General features: G+C 37.9%; 1 protein-coding gene across 4 annotated transcripts in view; it reads right to left on the reverse strand.

Moving 5' to 3' along the window:
- Positions 1-652: 652 nt before the first annotated feature.
- The window catches only part of LOC111149579 (lactate dehydrogenase C), a 38,359-nt gene continuing 19,322 nt past the window's right edge, over positions 653-19,689 (reverse strand). For 2 of the 4 annotated variants that reach the window (XM_022506696.1, XM_022506697.1), the window contains 4 exons: positions 19,198-19,371; positions 17,116-17,233; positions 6,259-6,382; positions 653-941 (listed from right to left, as the gene is read on the reverse strand). In XM_022506696.1, coding sequence (XP_022362404.1) covers positions 777-941; positions 6,259-6,382; positions 17,116-17,233; positions 19,198-19,371 — 581 coding nt within the window. In that variant the 3' untranslated portion in view covers positions 653-776. The remainder of the gene's footprint in view (positions 942-6,258; positions 6,383-17,115; positions 17,234-19,197; positions 19,372-19,689) is intronic. The other 2 variants (XM_022506698.1, XM_022506699.1) reach the window with 2 other exon arrangements.

Below are 19,689 nucleotides of genomic sequence, written 5' to 3' on the forward strand. Positions count from 1 at the left end.
ATGATTTTATTTATTTATTTGACAGAGATCACAAGTAGGCAGAGAGGCAGGCAGAGAGAGAGGGGGGAAGCAGGCTCCCTGCTGAGCAGAGAGTCCGATACAGGGCTTGATACCAGGACCCTGAGATCACAACTTGAGCCGAAGGCAGAGGCTTAACCCACTGAGCCACCCAGGTGCCCCTACTTGGGTTTATATGAATTGGAATAATATTACAAGGTTCAAAGACATTTTGTTTAATTTTTTATACCATAAAATTTTATTTCTGTTTCCTTCTGATATACATGGTCTTAAAGATAAGTGCTTACTTAGTAAAAATCATACATACGAAGTCAATGAAGCAATAAAGTAAGTAAAGAAATTTAAATAAAGAAATAAAAAAATAAAGAATTAAATTTTGACACAAGAAAAAAGCGCTGGTTGTTTTGTGAGAAAAATCATTTTATATTATACTGGGTTGTTATACATATTCTACTAAATCTGAAGACAACTCTTATATATGACACACCTCAGAAGGAAAACTTGCCTCTGTAAGGGTTGGGTATCATTAGAACTGAGCTATGAGACACTCAGAGAGAGAAATCTCCCATTTCCTTTTCCAAACCTTGTGGGACTGAACTTACATCATGGGTCTCTAGTGTTTTTTGTTTTGTTTTGTTTTGTTTTTTAACAGATCAGATTAAAATACTTTCCAAAAAAAAACCCAAAAAATAAAATACTTTCAAAATGTATAAGTCTGATATCTTCTGTTCTATTGAACGGTGAAGCATTAAGAGGCTTTAAAATACCAGGTCTTTTTGGATATTCCAGAGTGTGTCTGCACTCTTCTTAAAAAGGGCCGCCTCCTCCGAATTCAAGTTAACTTTCACAACATCTGAGACACCATTTCTCCCCAAGATACAAGGGATACTGAGAAAGATTTCTTCATTTATTCCGTATAAGCCCTAAAAGGCAAAATTAGATTATTGTTCAGTAACCTGATATGGAAAAGCAATTCTGCAAGAAAGCTTCAGAATAAGAGGATACCAGAGAGACCACGTTGCTCACTAGAATCAGAGGGGGGCAGAGTAATTAATACTGATCCTAACGTCCTATGACTGCGGAGTTTGTGTTCAAGGACATGAAGAACATGCCAGAGGTCTTCAAAGGCACCAAGAGAGGCACTATCTACTATTACCCCTTACCAGGTCCACTTCTCTGTCCAAAGAAAAGATGTCATCCAATCCTTCATGATGCCGTTTTATCTGATAAAGGACTGCAAAACCAAGTGACCTGTGTTGGATGTAAACTACATCAAGAGAACAGTGAAGGTTGAAGTGGCTGGGAAAGTGACTGCTTTGTTTAAGCAGACCTTTACACCAAGAGGCACCACTGAGTCAGACACCAGATGCTACAGGTGACAGCTCCATTCTCCAAAGCTGAAGCCTCCAATGCAGCCTACAGGTACTCTCATGTGCCTAGCAGGGCCTTTGTCTTTCCCCTGCCAGTTACCAATGGAATGAACCCCTGTCATTCTGGCTACTTCTATCCACCACTCCATTTGACTTCTATCCAGGACCTCGTGTGATGAACATGGAATAGTTGCAACCATGGCCACCACCTTATCCCTCCTGGAACCTCCAGCTAGCAGCCCTGATGTTCCCTCCGCTCCTGCAGCCAAAGCCGAGGTTGCAGAGGCAGCTTCCAGAGGTAATTACAACCGGGGCAACAAACCTACAGGCCTACATGCCCACAAACCTGTTTCTGCCACCCTCCTACTACCCCCTGGAAGAGAAGACCCAGTAGACCCCCTCACACCTCCCTCTGCCTTCCACCACTCATTGTTCTCTCCTATCCACCCCTTGGGGTTGAGTCTAGGGTTGGAGGCAGCAATGGGAAAGTCTTGTTCTCCCTCCTTCCTTCCTTATAATTAAACAGTTACCGGGAACTAGCACAGAGGGAAAGAAGAGGCTCCTTGACTCTGGAGTGGTACCTACCAGCGTCCCACAGCAGCTCAGAGCCCGCAGGTGCTACTCAGCCAAGCTTCCCTCTCGCCATCTCTGAGGATCTCAGGGTGTGGCCCTTGCTCCTGTTTCACTCTAAGTCTCCCACAGAGGGACTCTGGCTACCTCCTCCACCCCAGTGTGGTTCCCTCACTTTGGTAGGCACTTTACACTCAACCTCAAAAGCTCCATCACACCAGCCACATGTCTTCCTCTGAGGGCCCCTGCCAGGCTATTCTCACATTCCCTCCTCTCTGGTCTGTGCCTACCCATAGAAGGCCACTGCCCCACCAGACCGTCAGCCCACAGTCCATTCCCAGCCGGGCTCCAGCTCCAGTTACACTCACCTTGCCTTGCCTTCCCTGCCCTTGGTCATTCTGTTGCCACCTCTGTGTAACTTTTGGGAGTTTCAGCGTGAGTTGCTGGGGATTGGGTGGCATCAGAAACAAGGCCACTGTGGCTGAGGAGGAAGCCCCTCTGCTTCCCTGTTAGTGGTTTGGGGATTTGTTTCCCGTCTGCTTTCTCTGTCTTTCTTCCAGAAGGGGCTTCTCAGACTAGAACTGAAGAATGTATATTCATCCCATCATGCCATTTGCAGGCTGCTGAGTGGGATGGAGATAAGGGGCCTGGCCCTGCCTGGTCCTATGTGCTGACCATGACTGTTACTAGTCCCTTCTTCTCTTTAGGCTTCATGCCTCGTTGACAATATGACAATATGACTCTCGAATACACTAAAATTGGCTCTCATTTGTTCCTGGACTGGCCATGAAATGAGGAAATGACTATTTAAAAACAATTCCCTATATAGTTGGGAAAAAAAATCTAGTCAATATATTAATATGAAACAAACTGTTTGTATACCCTTATTTATTTGCTGAAAATGAGAAGTAATAAAATTGAAGTAACTGGGATTAAAAAAAAGAGTACAGGATTGGTTATGTTCTTAATGTCAAATGTTTTATCAAATTTTTCTTTTAAAATTTAACTTGTCCATTGATTTGTTCAGTAAGAACTACGAAATTCCCATATCTCAGTCTCTCCTCAGAGCATTTGACATCTCCCTGACCTTGCCTCAGGAGTGCCCTAGAGGTCATTGCTTATTCTCCCACATCTTCTGTACACCCTCAAAAGAGGAGGGGTATGTGGTATCCGTTGTGTACTCATTGTCTCTTTCAAATCATTAGCCCCTACTCTCTTAACATTCCCCCTATTTTTTGAGGCTCATCTACTAATGACCATTTACTAACCTCTTGGTTACTCCATCTCATTCATAAAAGACTGACACCTAGCTCACAGTTTTTCCTCTCTGCTCTGATTTCTGCAAATAACCTTGGTGACTTCATTGTCCATGTGGATAAACTAACCATAACCAAGCCCCTTTCTTTCAAGTTTCTTGACTTCTTCAGCTCATAACCCTTTCTCCCCCATCCCAAGTATCCTACTGTGGACCTTGTTAGAGCGTCCCTCCATATCGATGATTTATCCTGTAACTCTTTCACCATATACTAAGACCTTCTGCCCTGTTTTAATTTTCAGTTTATGAATATTTCTTAAAGTCCTTATTATTCATTTTCTTTTTATAATTTATTCATTTGTATGTAGATCACATTTAAGGACAAAGGTCTTGAATTTTGTCTGTGACCCTTCAGCAGAAAGTCAAACCCATTACTAACATGTGTATAAGCCAAAAGCTATACTTCCCCCATCCCTCCCCTCTACTTTCTCCCCCACCCTCTCTTTCATGCTCCAGCAAGTAAAACCTACACCCACATGAATTCAGCTACCTTCCCTCCCCATTCCTGTGCACACATCCCTGGAGAAAACTACACAATAAAGTCAATCTTTAACTAAATTAATTAATGCATACCAACCTCAAATGAGCATCCACCTAACAGTAATTCTGTTTTTTGGGGGGAGTCAAATTCTATTTCTCACTATCTACAAAGATGATTCAAAATCTTCTCAAACATCTGACTTCTCTATATATCCTCTGATTCTCAGTAGGTGATTTTGTCTCTTCACTAAAAATAAGTCGTTGGATGCATCCAATGTCTAACTTATAAATCTATGGGATTCACTGCCTATCCTCTATTATCTCCTGCTACAGCAAATAGCTCTGTCTCGTCCTTTCTAAGGCTAATACCTTCATCTATGCTCTGGATCCCACCCTCTCTGCTATTACTTCTATCTTCAATATCTTCTTTTACCATCAGCATCTTATCTTTAAAAACAAAAAAACAAAAAAATACAAACTTGACTGACTTGATTTTCCTCTCCAGTTACTACTCTCTCTCCTTACCTTGGCAGCCAAATACCTCAAAAGAGCTGTTTACACTTGTCTTGATTTCCTCAAAATTTCTCAAGGGACCCTCCAAAGGGACATTGGGCAATACCTGGAGACATTTTTGACTGTCAAAACTGGGGAAAGAGAGTATGCTATGGCATCTGACAGATAGAGGCCAGGGATGCTGTTAACATTCCACAATGAACAGGGCAGCCCTCCAACAGTGAAGAATTATCTGGTCCAAAGTCAATAGTGCCTAGGTTAAGAAAACCCTACTGAACTCCAATCAGGCTTTCATTCCTACTACTTCAGTAAAGAGCTCCTCTTAAGTTTATCCATGACCTCTGTCACTTTATCTTCCTGGCATTTTTAATCCCAATTTAAATGACTTCTCAACATCAATCAACAGAAAACCAATTCTTTCATCTTTAAAGCATCCTCCTCTCTCTTGGTTACCATGAATCCACATTTTTTTCCCTTGGTTTTTCTTTTAACTCTCTGGCCACTACTTCTTAGTCACTTTGTGGGCTCACACTATAAACTCAACTTTTAACACTGGAATTCCTCAAGACTCAGTCTGTCTTCTCACTTTATTACACTCTCCTTAGGCAAGCTCATTAAAATTCCCAGCTGCAGTTACCAAGGGTATGGGATACCTGTTGTCTGTGCTTGTCCAGCATCTCTTTCTTTATTGTTGGTGGTGGTGTTGACAGAAGCTCTCTCCCTCTCAGGAACGGTCTCTTTCCAAACTGACTCACACTTAGAACTTCAACTGAAACTCTTTTATGAGTTCCAGAAACTGTACCCAACTGCCTATTTCCCCTCGGATATTGAAAAGGCACCTAGGGATGCCTGGGTGGCTCAGTCGTTAAGCATCTGCCTTCAGCTCGGGTCATGATCTCAGGGTCCTGGGATCGAGTCCCGCATCGGGCTCTCTGCTCGGCGGGGAGCCTGCTTCCTCCTCTCTCTCTCTTTGCCTGCCTCTCTGCCTACTTGTGATCTCTCTGTCTGTCAAATAAATAAATAAAATCTTTAAAAAAAAAATCCCAACAGATTAATAAAAAAAAAAGAAATAAAAAAAGAAAAGGCACCTGAAATTCAACTTGTCCATAACTGCAAACATGATCTTTAAACCTGGTTCTCCTTGAGAATTTTCTTCCTCAGTGGATATCACTGTCTATATAATGGTGCAAAATATAAACCTACAAGTGACCTTTCTCTTCCTTATTTCCTACTTAATTCCATTACCAAGTCCTATGAATGTTACCTCCTAAATACAGTGTCTCTCAAATTCATCCCCTTCTCTTCACCTCTACTACTATCCTTTCTATTCTGGGCTACTGCTCATCTTCTTGACAAGTTTCCACATGTCCACTCTTGTCCCTTTCAAATCTGTTCCATCACAGCCATAAAAATATTTATATCATGAAAACCTGCCAGTCTCTCGCTTAAATTCTTTTGGTGGCTTCCCATAGCCTTTATGGTAAGGATCCAAATCCTTTTATAAAGCTTTCAGTGGCCAAACCCTGCTTGCTTCTCCAGTCTCACCATGCACTTCCCTTCATTCTCTGCATTCCAGCAACTCAACCTTTTTTCAGCTCCACAAGTGCCCTCTATTTATATCGAGCTCTGTTCCTCTGTATGTGTGTTCCCTCTGCTTAGACTATTAGTCCAGCCTTCCAAATTAACTCCTACTCATTATTCAGAATAGGTCACATTTGACTTCCTTATGCTTCTACCCAGGGTAGTTAAATTCTCTTCTTGTATACTCTTAAATACTTGATAGTTTTCCATCATTTCACTTATCGTAATTTGTTATTATATATTTCCTTTTATAATTGTTTTACTAAGTCCATTTTTTCTTGAACTTTATGAGGTCAGGGCCTTTTTTGTTCACCACTATATCCTCAACATCTTGTATAATGCCCGGCACACAGTAGAGAATCAACAAATATTAAAGAAAAGATGATGAATGAAGAGTCAATTTAAGCCTACCTTAACCATAGTCGAAACTGGATGCACTCTCCTAAGATTTTTCAAAATTGATCCTGCCAGATCTGTCACAGACAGTCCAATAGCCCAAGAGGTATATCCTTTAAGCTTGATAATCTCATAGGCACTATGGTTATAGAAAGTAAGAAAATCAAATTAATGGCAAATCAACTCAGAGAAAACATTATTTTTCAAGAATCCAATTTGAAGTAACCTATATGTCAATGCCACTCCCAGAGATTTTTTTCTAGAAATTATTTATGAACAGGCAATAGAAGTTTCTATACTATTTTCATAAACTTCATTATTCAATTTAAGTAATAACTAACCTACCCTTCTCTTATCATAAAAGCAGAATCCTAGGGCATATGTGCAACTAAAGATGAAACTTTTTTGAGTTTTTTTATTGTTGCTTAAGTATGCAAACAGAATCTGATCATCTTGAAGGTTAGCATATACATCTTGCTGACCACTTAAAGCTGTTACTAGGGTGCCAATGTAACTTTATATAATTAAAAGACATGTGTACATATTGTTCATAAGAATAAATTATTAAATCAATAATATATGAAAATATGGGAATATGTTCATGATACATTTTCAAAGGAAAAAGGCACAGTCCTAAAGAACCTAGATATCCATCTACAGATGAATGGATAAAGATGATGTGGTATATATATACAATGGAATATTATGCAGCCATCAAAAGAAATGAAATCTTGCCAGTTGCAACGATGTGGATGGAACTAGAGGGTATTATGCGGAGTGAAATGAGTCAATCAGAGAAAGACAATTATCATATGATCTCCCTGATATGAGGAATTTGAGAGACAGAGTGGGGGACTTGGGGTAGAGAAGGAAAAAATTAAACAAGATGGGATCGGGAGGGAGGCAAACTTTCAATCTAACAAAACAAACTAAGGGTTGCTGGGAGGAAGGGGGTATGGAGAGGGTGGTTGGGTTATGGACATTGGGGAGGGTATGTGCTGTGGTGAGTGCTGTGAAGTATGTAAGTCTGACAATTCACAGACCTGTACCTCTGGGGCAAATAATACATTATTTTTTGTATGTTAATAAAAATAATAAATAAATAAGTAAATAAATAAATAGAAAAAAAAGACACAGTCCTAAACATTATACAATTTCTTATCTCAGGCTCATAACAAACATCATTCATATCTATAAAAACTTTAGAATTGCATCAATACACAAAGTTTTTCACAGTGATTATTTTTAAGTGATATTACAAGTGATATGATCTTCTTTTTTTTTTAATATTTTATTGTTTATTTAACAGAGAGAGACAGAGAGATCACAAGTAGGCAGAGAGGCAGGCAGAGACGGGGGAAGCAGGCTCCCCGCCAAGCAGAGAGCCCGATACGGGGCTCGATCCCAGGACCCTGAGATCCTGACCCGAGCTGAAGGCAGAGGCCTTAACCCACTGAGCCACCCAGGTGCCCCATAAGTGATATGATCTTCTTTACACTTTTCTGAATTTTCCTAGTTTCTATAATAAATATGTATTCTATTTCTGCATTGCCACCCAAAGATTTGGATGGACAGTCAAAAGCAAAGAACAAAGAGGTTTTAACTTAGCACTAAGTTTGTTTAGTTCTGAGAAAAGGATCCAAAATAGTAAAAGGAATGTTTGGCATCAGTATTCATATCGGTAGTCTTACAACCATGTGGGCACAGTTTCAAGGCCCCAAGACTGTACGCAGGACACTTGGTAGCAAAAGATAAGACCGATGTGTGTATGGACCACCTTAGCACAGGAAAGTTGAGACTGGACTATACTCATTGTGGTATTCCTATGATTTGACTGTGGGCTCAGTTGAATCTAAAACTGGGGCCACAGTTAGAAGGCATGCAGATTGCTATCAAATTTAGGATTAACTTTCAGACTCTCAATTCAATATAACCAAGACTCTGTGGGGTAAGTAAAAGGAAAGAGAGGGAGACTCTAATGGCTGATTGATGATACATGAGTTGAAGAAAGCTCTGCAGTAGATAACTGGGGAAAAAACTTACCAGTGGAATCTGGGTGACAGATCCACCCTCTCAGGAATTAACAAAATAGATTGACAAAGAGAAAACGGTTGGGAAAAAAATGGCTAAAAATATAATACTTTAATTTTTAACCATCCTAATGAAAATAAAAGTGCTGCTATAAAGAGGTAAAGAAAGCAAATAGAACATGCAGTTTTAACGCTACTATCTTAACACAAAAACTGATTGTTCTGGGGGCACCTGGGTGGCTCAGTGGGTTAAGCCTCTGCCTTTGCCTCAGGTCATGATCTCAGGGTCCTGGGATCCAGCCCCGCATCGGGCTCTCTGATCAGCAAGGAGACTGCTTCCCCTCCCCTCTGCCTGTCTCTGCCTACTTGTGATCTCTCTCTCTCTCTCTCTGTCAAATAAATAAAATATTTCTATATATATATATATATATATATATAAATGAACTGATTGCTCTGTTAAAAACGTAGAAGTATATCCTATTAAATCATGATGTCACTGCCTTGCAATTGTTGGTTAGCCACTGGAAAATCAGAGGCTATAATAGAAAACAGTTGGGTTGTCTTAGATAAAAACTAGCAGTCTCATGAGGATCCTTTATAATTATAGATCCTCTGCTAAACAACCAAGGTGCAAATAATTTAATTTGAACACTGCATTGTTGGGAGGACTAACTGGAATGTGTACTGATCTGTAATATGTTGCTGTATTTGGTATTTTTTTTGAAAGATTTTATTTATTTATTTGACAGAGAGATCACAAGTAGGCAGAGAAGCAGGGAGAGAGAGGAAGAAGCAGGCTCCCCGCCGAGCAGAGAGCCCAATTCGGGGCTCGATCCCAGGACCCCAGGATAATGACCCGAGCTGAAGGCAGAGGCTCTAACCCACTGAGCCACCCAGGTGCCCTTTGGTATTTATTTTTAAAGAAAGTTCTTTTTAAAAAAGATTTAATTAATTTATTTATTCATTTGACAGAGAGAGACAGCAAGAGAGGGAACACAAGCAGGGGGAGTAGGGGAGGGAGAAGCAGGCTTCCCACTCAGCAGGAAGCCAGTGTGGGGCTTGAACCCAGAACCCCGGGATCATGACCCAAGCTGAAGGCAGATGCCTAACAACTGAGCCAACCAGGCACCCCATAGTATCTGGTATTTAAATCACACAGAACTTCAGTGGAAAATGTGGTCTTAATCATTATTCCCATATAGCAACAGCATTTTAAATTAGAAAGGAACTATAACATTCCCTGTGATACAATTATTAGGAATTGGATAGACAGAGACCAATGTTGTAACATCCCTGCAAGAACTAGATCGGCGGCTCCGCTGACATTTGCAAACCAGTATTGGCTAAAACATGTTCCTTAGTGGTTGGGTTGTGTCTCTGCCTCCAGATCAGGTCATTTCTGCATTTACTAGGAAATGGCCTCTAATGGCCCCTGTATCTGGAAATATGTGGTATATGGGTAAAGGACACTTGTGTTAAGAAGAATAGGAAATGATACTATAATATTAACAGGTTTTTTTGCTAGGCACTAACTTGATCTCTTAGCCAAAGCTATTTGGTATAACAAAGGTTAGTAGGTTTCTGTAAGGAAATTTAAGAAAATAAGAGGTGCCTGGGTGGTTCAGTTGGTTAAGCATCCAACTCTTGATTTTGGCTTAGGTCATGATTTCAGGGTTGTGAGATCAAGCCCCGATTCAGACTCCGTGCTGGGTGTGAAGCCTGCTTAAGAGTCTCTCACTCTCCCTCAGCCCCTCCCACTCTGTGTGTGTGCTTTCTCTATCCCTCTCTCTCTAAAAAGTAAAGAAAAGAAAAAGGAAAAAGAAAGAAAATGAAACATACTGATAAAAATAACCAAAATGAAAAGATAGTTGACCTAAAACTTCCAACTGATGTGATCTCTGTAGAAATAATTAGGCCAGAGGAGGAAATAAATTTGCTTTAGAAATATCAAACACACAATTAAATGAGTCTGTCAATACATTTAATAAGGTACAAGTGATAATAAATAAAAGTGGAAGATAGGATAGTCCAATTAACTAAGGATTACCAAAACACCTGTGAGTGATTTTGGTTACCTGTTTTATAGATCCTGGTGGTTATGGGTATACCAGCTTGTCTTTTTTCTTATGTATAAAATATTGAAGACATGTTTGTCAAAGGAACTCTGAGGAATATATGATACAAAGAGGATCACCCAAGATCATGGAGAGGTATCATGGGTAGAAGGTTAACAGTAGGTATGAATCCTTTCCAAAAAGGCAGGACTATCTAGGAAGATGACTTTGGGTATGCTTTTGCATGAAACAGTTTTCTAGATTAAAAAAAAAAAAAAACTGGTTTAAGCACTGGACAATTCTGAAAAGATGAGGAAGTAGGAAGCACCAGGATTCTATCTCCCCACATAGACAATAACTGTTTTGTCAAAAATCTGTCTGATATAACTATTCTGGAACTTTGGAGTCTATTAAAGGCTTGAAACTTTCAGGGAAAGGTTCCAACGGTAATTTGTAGTTAATTTTGGCCAATTTCAGCTCTTAGCACAGTAGAAGCTACTCATCCCCCAACCTCAGCAGGTAGATGTTCACATGTTCACCAAGCAGCTTGTGCACAGCCTGCAAAAAGGACCCCAGCCTCTAAATATCGAGGATCTGTGCTCTAATGGCTGATGGGTTGCTTCTGATGACAGATGTGTAGAAAAAGAAAGGCAGCCATTGTTGTTGCAACTCCCCCCGATCATTGCAAAAAAAAAAAAGACCTGGCAACAAAGGATCTTACAATTTATATTTGGCAAAACTGTCCCTCTAAAATGAGGGAGAAATTAAGATATGCCCAAAGAAACCACAGTTGAGGGAGTTATCACCATTAGACCTGGCCTGTAAGAAATACTCAGTAGAGTTCTGTAGGGTAAAATGAACAGTAACTCAAAGCCATATGAAAACATAAAGATCTCAATAAAGGAAAATGCTTGGGCAATTATAAAAAGCTAGTAATATTGTAACAATGGTTGTAATTCTACTTTTAAAAAAATAATTTAACAGACCAATACATTTTTTAAAAACAATCAAAAAAATAATATTATTGTGACTTTAGTTTGTAATTGTTTTCAAAGCTAAAAGACTAATGAAGTTAAAAGAGTTATTAGCTTATTTATAAGGCATACAATGTATAGACATGTACTTTTTTACATCAATAATCAAAAAGGATGAGGATGGAGCTGTAAAGGAGTAGAGCTTTTGTATGTTACTGAAGTTAAGCTGGTACAAATTCAAATAAGTGTGTTATAATTTTAGGATGCTAAGTGTAATACCCATGGTAACCAAAAAGAAAATAACTATAATAGTTATAGAATATATACAGAAGAAATTTAAATATATCATTACCAAAAAAAATCAACTGAACACAAAAGAAGACAATAATACAGGAAATGAGGAACAGAAAGCTCTAAGGCATATAGAAAGCAAATAGCACAATGACATACTTCCCCCAATCAGTAATTACTTTAAATGTAAGTGGATTAAAGTTTCTAATCAAAAGACACAGATTGGCAGAACGGATAAAATTACATATCCAAGTCTACACTGCCTATAAGAGACTCATTTGAGATCCAAGACAAATAGTTTGAAAGTAAAAGGATGGAAAAGATATTTTATGCAAATAGTAGCCAAAAGAAAGCAGAGGTGGTTGAATGTCATACAAAATAGAAATCAAGAAAGTTTACAATAGCCAAAGAGGGACAGTATATATTCATAAAAGATTCAAAACAGCAAGAAAACATAATAATTATAAACATTTATGCATCAAATAATAGATCACCAAAACACATGAAATAAAAACTGATAGAATTAAGGAAACAAATAGAGTTCTACAATAATACTTGGAGACTTCAATACCCCATTCACAATAATGGATAGAACCAGGCCAAAGATAAGAAAATAGAGGACTTAAACAACACTAGATCTAATAAACAAACAGAACACCTCAACCAATAACAGCATCTACATTCTTCTCAAGTTCACATGGGACATTTTTTCAGAAAAGACGATATAATATGCCACAAATTGTTTCAATAAATTAGAAAAATAGATGTCATATACTAAATATCTTCTCTGACACAATGAGATGAAGTTAAAAATCACTAACAAAAGTAAAATTGGAATATTCACAAATTTGTGGAAATTAACACAACCTTAAACAAAAAAGAATCAAAGGAGAAATCATAAGGAAAAGTTGAAAATACTTAGAGATAAATGAAAACACAACATAACAAAAGTTATTGGGCACAGTAAAAGCACTGCTCGGGGAAATTTACGGCTATGCATGCTTACATTAAAAAAGAAAAATCTCCAATCATCAACATAACCTTACAGCTTAAGGAACTAGAAAAAGAAGAACAATTTAAATCCAGATCTAGCAAATGGAAGGAAATAATAAGGAATAGAGCAGAATTAAAATAAAGAACATAAAAAGTATAGAGAAAATCAATGTAATCAAAGGTTGGTTCTTTGAAAAAAATCAACAAAATTGACAAAACTTTAGCTAGGAAAAAAGATGATTCAAATTATTAAAATCAAAATCAGGGGCATCTGGGTGGCTCAGCCAGTTAAGTGTCTGCTTTTGGTTCAGGTCATGATCTCAGAGTCCTAGAATCGAGCCCCACATCAGGCTCCCTGCTCAGTGGGGAGCCTGCTTCTCCCTCTCCCCCTGCCTGGCACTCCCCCTGCTTGTGCTCTCTCTCTTTCTCTCTCTGTCAAATAAATAAAATCTTTAAAAATAAATAAAATAAAAATCAAGGAGACATTATTACTGATTCTACAGAAATAAAAGGATTATTAGAAAGTACTACAAAAACTGTATGCCAATGAACTAGATAACCTGGATGAAATGGGTAGACAAATTCTTAGAAACACAAAACCTAAATCTAACCTAGCAAGACTAAATCATGCATAAACAGAAGAACAGATTAAGACCTATATAACATAAGAATGTTTGTCTGTAATGAAAAATCTCTCCAAAAAGAAAAGCCCTGGACCAATCCTTTTCAAACTTTTCCAAAAAAATTGAAGAGGAGGGAATTCTTCCTAACTGATTCAATGAAGCCAGCATCACCTTGATTCCACAGCCAGGTGAAGTCACCATAAGAAAAGAAAACTTCAGATCAATGTTTCTTATGAACACTGATGCAAAACACCTCAACAAATTATTAGCAAGCCAAATTCGGGGTATTTTCAAAGAATTGTACACTATAACCAAGTGAGGTTTACTCCTGAAATGGAATGTAAGAATGGTTTGATATACCAAAATTCATTAACATAATTTGACACATTAATATAATGAGAAAAGAACACATTATCATCCCATTTGATACAAAAAAATCATCTGACTCTGACAAAATTCAACACCTTTGCATAACAAGAACATTTAAGAAACCAGGAATTAAGGAAACTACCTCGACATAATAAAAGCCATATATGAAAAACCTACAGTGATCACAGTCAATGGTGAAAGACTGAAAGTTTTTCCTTTAAGATCAGGAACAAGGAGGGGTGCCTGGGTGGCTCAGTCATTAAGCATCTGCCTTCAGCTCAGTTCATGATCCCAGGGTCCTGGGATTGAGCCCTGCATTGGGCTCCCTGCTCAGCAGGAAGCCTCTTCTCCCTCTCCTATTCTCCCTGCTTGTGTTCCCTCTCTCACTGTGTCTCTCTCTGTCAAATAAATAAGTAAAATCTTGGGAGGGGGGAAGATCAGGAACAAGGCAAAAATGCCCAGTTTGCCACTTCTATTCAACACAGAATGGGAAAATCTATCCAGAGCAGTTTGACAAGAGAGAGAAATAAAAGATATCCAAATTGGAAAGAAGTAAAACTATCTCTGCTCATAGACAATGTGATCTTATATACAGATAACTCTAAAGATCACACTCTCTCACACACAACACACACACACACACACACACACACATACTGTTAGAATAAATGAACTCAGCAAAGTAACAGGATATAAAGTCAACATACAAAAATTGCATTTATATACACTAACAATGAACAATATGAAAAGAAAATTAAGAAAACAATTCCACTTACAACAACATCAAAAAGAATACCATACTTAGGAATTAACTTAACAAAGGAAGTGAAAGAATTGTCCAATAAAAACTACAAAATATTGCTGAAAGAAATTAAAGATGACATAAATAAACCTAAAGTGAAAATCTCAGGGAATTTCAGGGACACTGAATAGCCAAAACAATCTTGAAAGGGAAGAACAAAACTGAAGGACTCATACCGCCTAATTTCCAAATTTACTACAAAGCTACGGTCAACAAAACAGTGTAGTACTAGCACCAAGATAAACATATAGAACAGAGATCCCAAAAATAGATTTCCATAACTATGGTCAATTGATTTAGAACAGAGATAGAACAATGAAATAGAACAGAGATCCCCAAAATAGATTTCCATAACTATGGTCAATTGATTTTCAACAAGGGTGCCAAAACCACTGAATGGGGAAAGGACGGTCTTTTCAACAAAAGATGCTGAGAAAACTAGCTATCCACATGAAGAAGAATGAAGTTGGACCCTTACCTAAGACCAAATACAAAAATTAACTCAAGATGGATAGGATATAAATATAAGACCTAAAACCATAAAATTTTTACATGAAAACATAGGGGAAAAGCTTCACAACACTGCATTCGGCATTGCTTTCTTTGATATGATGACAAAAGCAACATAAGGAATAAAAAGGCAAATTGGATTTCATGAAAATTTTTAAATTTTGTACATCAAAAGATACTATCAGGGGGCCTGGGTGGCTTAGTCAGTTGAGCGTCCAACCGCCGGTTTCGGCTCAGGTCATGATCTTGTGTCATGAGGTCAAGCGCCTACATAGGGCCCTGCACTAAGCCGGAAGTCTGGTTGAAGATTCTCTCCCTCTGTCCCTCCCCCCATACATCTAGATGTATGTTTTTGTAGGTTTAATATTCCAGTTTTGAATATCCAACAGTGATTTCTAAGTTCTATAACTTCTCATATGCTTGACTAAAGCTTGAAGGAGAATGATATGTGCTGTTAAAGCTTATGTATAGAGTTGGACATTTATTTTACTTATAAATAAACCTAGCTAATTCCAATCATCTGATCAATTTCATATTTCTTTTCATCAAATCATTTGATGAACACTTAATAATTTCTAGGTACTATTCTAAGCATTTTACATGTACTAACTCATTTACTGTTCAAAATAACCTTCACATGCTCTATTATTAGAGGAAAAGGATGTGCAGCATTATTTACAAGAGCCAAAACATGGAAACCACCCAAGTGCCTATCAATAGATGAATGGATAAAGATGATGTGGTGGTGGGGGCGCCTGGGTGGCTCAGTGGGCTAAGCCTCTGCCTTCGGCTCGGGTCATGATCTCGGGGTCCTGGGATCGAGCCCCACATGGGGCTCCCTGCTCAGCAGGGAGCCTGCTTCCTCCTCTCTCTCTGCCTGCCTCTCTGCCTACTTGTGATCTCTTTCTCTCTCTCTGTGTCAAATAAATAAAAAAAATATTAAAAAAAAAAAAGATGATGTGGTGGAATATTATTCATCCATAGAAAAGAGTGAAATCTTACCATTTGCAACAAAATAGAAAACTTGGAGGGCATTATGCTAAGTGAAGTAAGACAGAGAAATACCAATACCATACAATTTCACTTATATGTGGAATATAAAAAACAAAACAAACAAAAAACAGACTCTTAAATACAGAAAAGAAACTAGTAGTTGCCAGAGGGGAGGTGGTGGAGGGATGGGCAAAACAGATAAAAGGGATTAATACATACAAATTTCCAGTTATGAAATAAATAAGTGATGGAGATGAAAAGTACAGCATAAAGAATGTAGCCAATAATATTGTAATAATGTTGTATGATGGCAGATGGTGACAACACTTATTGTGGTGAGCACTGATTAATGTATAGAATTATACATCAATCAATATCCTATGTTGTATACCTGAAACTAGTATAACACCGTATGTTAATTATACTTCAATAGAAAAAAAGATGAAGAAACTGTACTTTTAATATTTTAAATAAGTTCTCAACATCATACCACTAATAAATGGTGAGACCAGGTTTCAAGCCTCAGCAACCTGGTTCCAAAATCCATGATCATAATCACTAGGCTATGTTCCCTTCAAACACATATGAGTTTGTGTGAAAGGATAAGCATATTTTCCTTTTAAAAAATGACCCCCGGGGCACCTGGGTGGCTCAGTGGGTTAAAGCCTCTGCCTTCGGCTCGGGTCATGATCTCAGGGTCCTGGGATCGAGTCCCACGTCGGGCTCTCTGCTCAGCGGGTAGCCTGCTTCCCCCTCTCTCTGCCTGCCTCTCTGCCTATTTGTGATCTCTCTCTCCGTCAAACAAATAAATAAAATCTTAAAAAAAATAAAAATAAAAATAAAATAAAATAAAAAATGACCCCCAAAGGGGTGCCTGGGTGGCTCAATGGGTTAAAGCCTCTGCCTTCAGCTCAGGTCATGATCCCAGGGTCCTGGGATTGAGCCCTGCATTGGGCTCTCTGCTCAGTGGGGAGCCTGCTTCCTCCTCCTCTCTCTCTCTCTCTCTCTCTGCTTGCCTCTCTGCCTACTTGTGATCACTGTCTGTCAAATAAATTTTTAAAAAATGACCCCCAAAGAAAGCTATGCATAATATAAGTCTGAATTTGGAGATTTTCAGAAGGTTAGAATTATTTATCTCAAAAAAGGCAAAGATCAAGTGCATATTTTTTGTTTGTGAAACTAATTCTCAAGACTGATTATTAAGGCACTGAGACATTGAATAAGTACTGTTACCTTTCAACAACTTGTTTATGGATATTTTTCCACTGCTCTTTGTCTGAATCAGTTCCTAATTTAGGGTCTAGAGTCTTCAGAGCAACACCAGCAACATTCACCCCACTCCATAAAGGCACTGAAAGAAATATATCTCAGAATAAATTCTTCTTTCCAGTACTGCATCAGTTCTTTGAGTTCGGTGGGTTTCTATTATAAAGTTAGGTAACTATCTTACACATACATAAAAATAAGTTTTAAATGGACAAAAGAAACAAAAACCAAAATTATAAAGTATTAGAAAAATATGTAGTAGAAGTTATTTGTAATTGTGTGGTATAGGAGGCATTTAAAGCAAGATAACGTCTACAGAATCCACAAAGAAAAGGATGAGATAAAACATCAGAAGGAGCTTGAGGGAAAAGAGCAACAAACACTACTCAACAGTAACAAAGAGCTGACCGGGAGTAACTGTCAACCCGGAATTTCGTATTGGTTAAACTCTCATTCAGCAATGAGGTGAGACTAAAACACTTCCACATGAACAAAACTGACAAGATATACTTGTCAGTGAGTGTATAATCCAAAGTAGTAGAAGAAATTAAAGAAAGTTTAACTGATCAAGTAGAAAGCAGGAAAGAGAAAAGAAACAAAAGAAAATCTCACTAAATTGAATAATAAATATATTCAAATCAATACTAATCAGAATACACTACTTTATAAAAAATAAAATTATGGAATATTAAATGTGAAACATTAAAACATACCTAGGAAAATCAATTTTAAGGACTTTGAGGAGGAAGAACTGAGTTAAGAAAATAACACAAGCAAAAAGGGTCAAATTAAGGCACTGGTGAAACAAATATTTATCTAAGTCAAATCAAAAACATTTGTTTTCTAAAGTAAAACACCATGGTATGAGAAGTTTAGCTTGGGAAAAGGAAGGACAGTAATTGAGAGAGGTCATTAAAGTGTTTTCTGGTGCATTTACCAGAATGGTAATTACACAGATATATTCACTATTTGATGATTTATTGAGCTATAAATTTATATTCTGTACAATTTTTCAGCATGTGTTATATATACTTAAGTGAAAAAAGTTTTAAAGTATACAGTAAATTTTATCATGATTTTAAGAAAATTTATTATATTATGACCCTTGAAGTAAAATAGGCTCATTAAATGTTTTGAATTAATGAATGATTGAATGAACAAATGCTCCCTATTCCCTATAAAATGGGTTTATTAACATTATGGAAAGATTTGCATGTATGCCACAATTAGAGAACATTGTAAGAAGTAGAAAGTTCTAACTGTGCAGCAGATATTAAATGTTTAAGTTCAGCAAAGAAAAAGGTTGGTGTGGCCTAAGTAATAGTTTAAACCACATATTATATAATATTACTTACATGAAAAATCTGAAATAAATGAATCAGAAAGTAGATTAGTGGTTGCCTGGGGCTAGGGTTGGTGTGAGCACAGGAATGGGAGTTTCTTTTTGGGGTGATGAAAATGTACTGTAATTATCTTGTAGTAATGGTTGCACAAATCTTTGAATATACTAAAACCCATACACTTTAAATGGATGAATTTTATAATATGTGAATTATATCTTTTTTTTTAAAAAGATTTTATTTATTTATTAGACAGAAAGAATCACAAGTAGTCAGAGAGGCAGGCAGAGAGACAGGAGGAAGCAGGCTCCCCGAGGAGCAGAGAGGCTGATGCGGGGCTCGATCCCAGGACCCTGGGATCATGACCTGAGCCAAAGGCAGAGGCTTTAACCCACTGAGCCACCCAGGTGCCCCATGTGAATTATATCTTAATAATCTTGTTAAAAAATCAAAGTAAGTTAAAGTTCTCCAGATATGAGAAACTCACTGACTTTAAAACAGCTATATGCTATGGGCACTATTTTATGAGAAGTAGCTAAATCCATGAACAGAAGACAAAGTATAGGAATAGAAAAATATACACCAGGGCATTACCAACAAAATGAAAGTTATGTAGCTATATTAAAATCAGGAAAAAAATGGACTTTAAAGAAAATAAGCATGACTAGAGATAAGTATGATTACGTAATGATAATAGGTTTATACTTACCACTAGAATCACCATGCTCTCCAATAATCCAACCATGGCAGCTTGTGGGATGGACGCCCAACTTCTCTCCAATTAGGTAACGGAAACGGGCAGAGTCTAGATTACAACCACTTCCAATTATACGAGTTGCAGGTAAGCCACTTAGCTTCCAGACCACATATGTCAAAATATCCACTGGGAGGAACAATTTGTTAGAAAAAAATTAATGGTAACTTCCTTCTAAAATTTTCTTTTTTTTTTTTTTTAAGATTTTATTTATTTATTTGACAGAGAGAAATCACAAGTAGGCAGAGAAGCAGGCAGAGAGAGAGGAGGAAGCAGGCTCCCTGCTGAGCAGAAAGCCCGATGTGGGGCTCGAACCCAGGACCTGGGATCATGACCTGAGCCGAAGGCAGCGGCTTAACCCACTGAGCCACCCAGGCACCCCTCTTTTTTTTTTTTCTTAAAGATTTTATTTATTTATTTGACAGAGAGAGATCACCAGTAGGCAGA

This window comes from Enhydra lutris, unplaced genomic scaffold (assembly GCF_002288905.1).
Source record: "Enhydra lutris kenyoni isolate GAN:26980312 unplaced genomic scaffold, ASM228890v2 scaffoldscaffold22, whole genome shotgun sequence".
In the NCBI taxonomy this organism is placed as follows: Eukaryota; Metazoa; Chordata; class Mammalia; order Carnivora; family Mustelidae; genus Enhydra; species Enhydra lutris.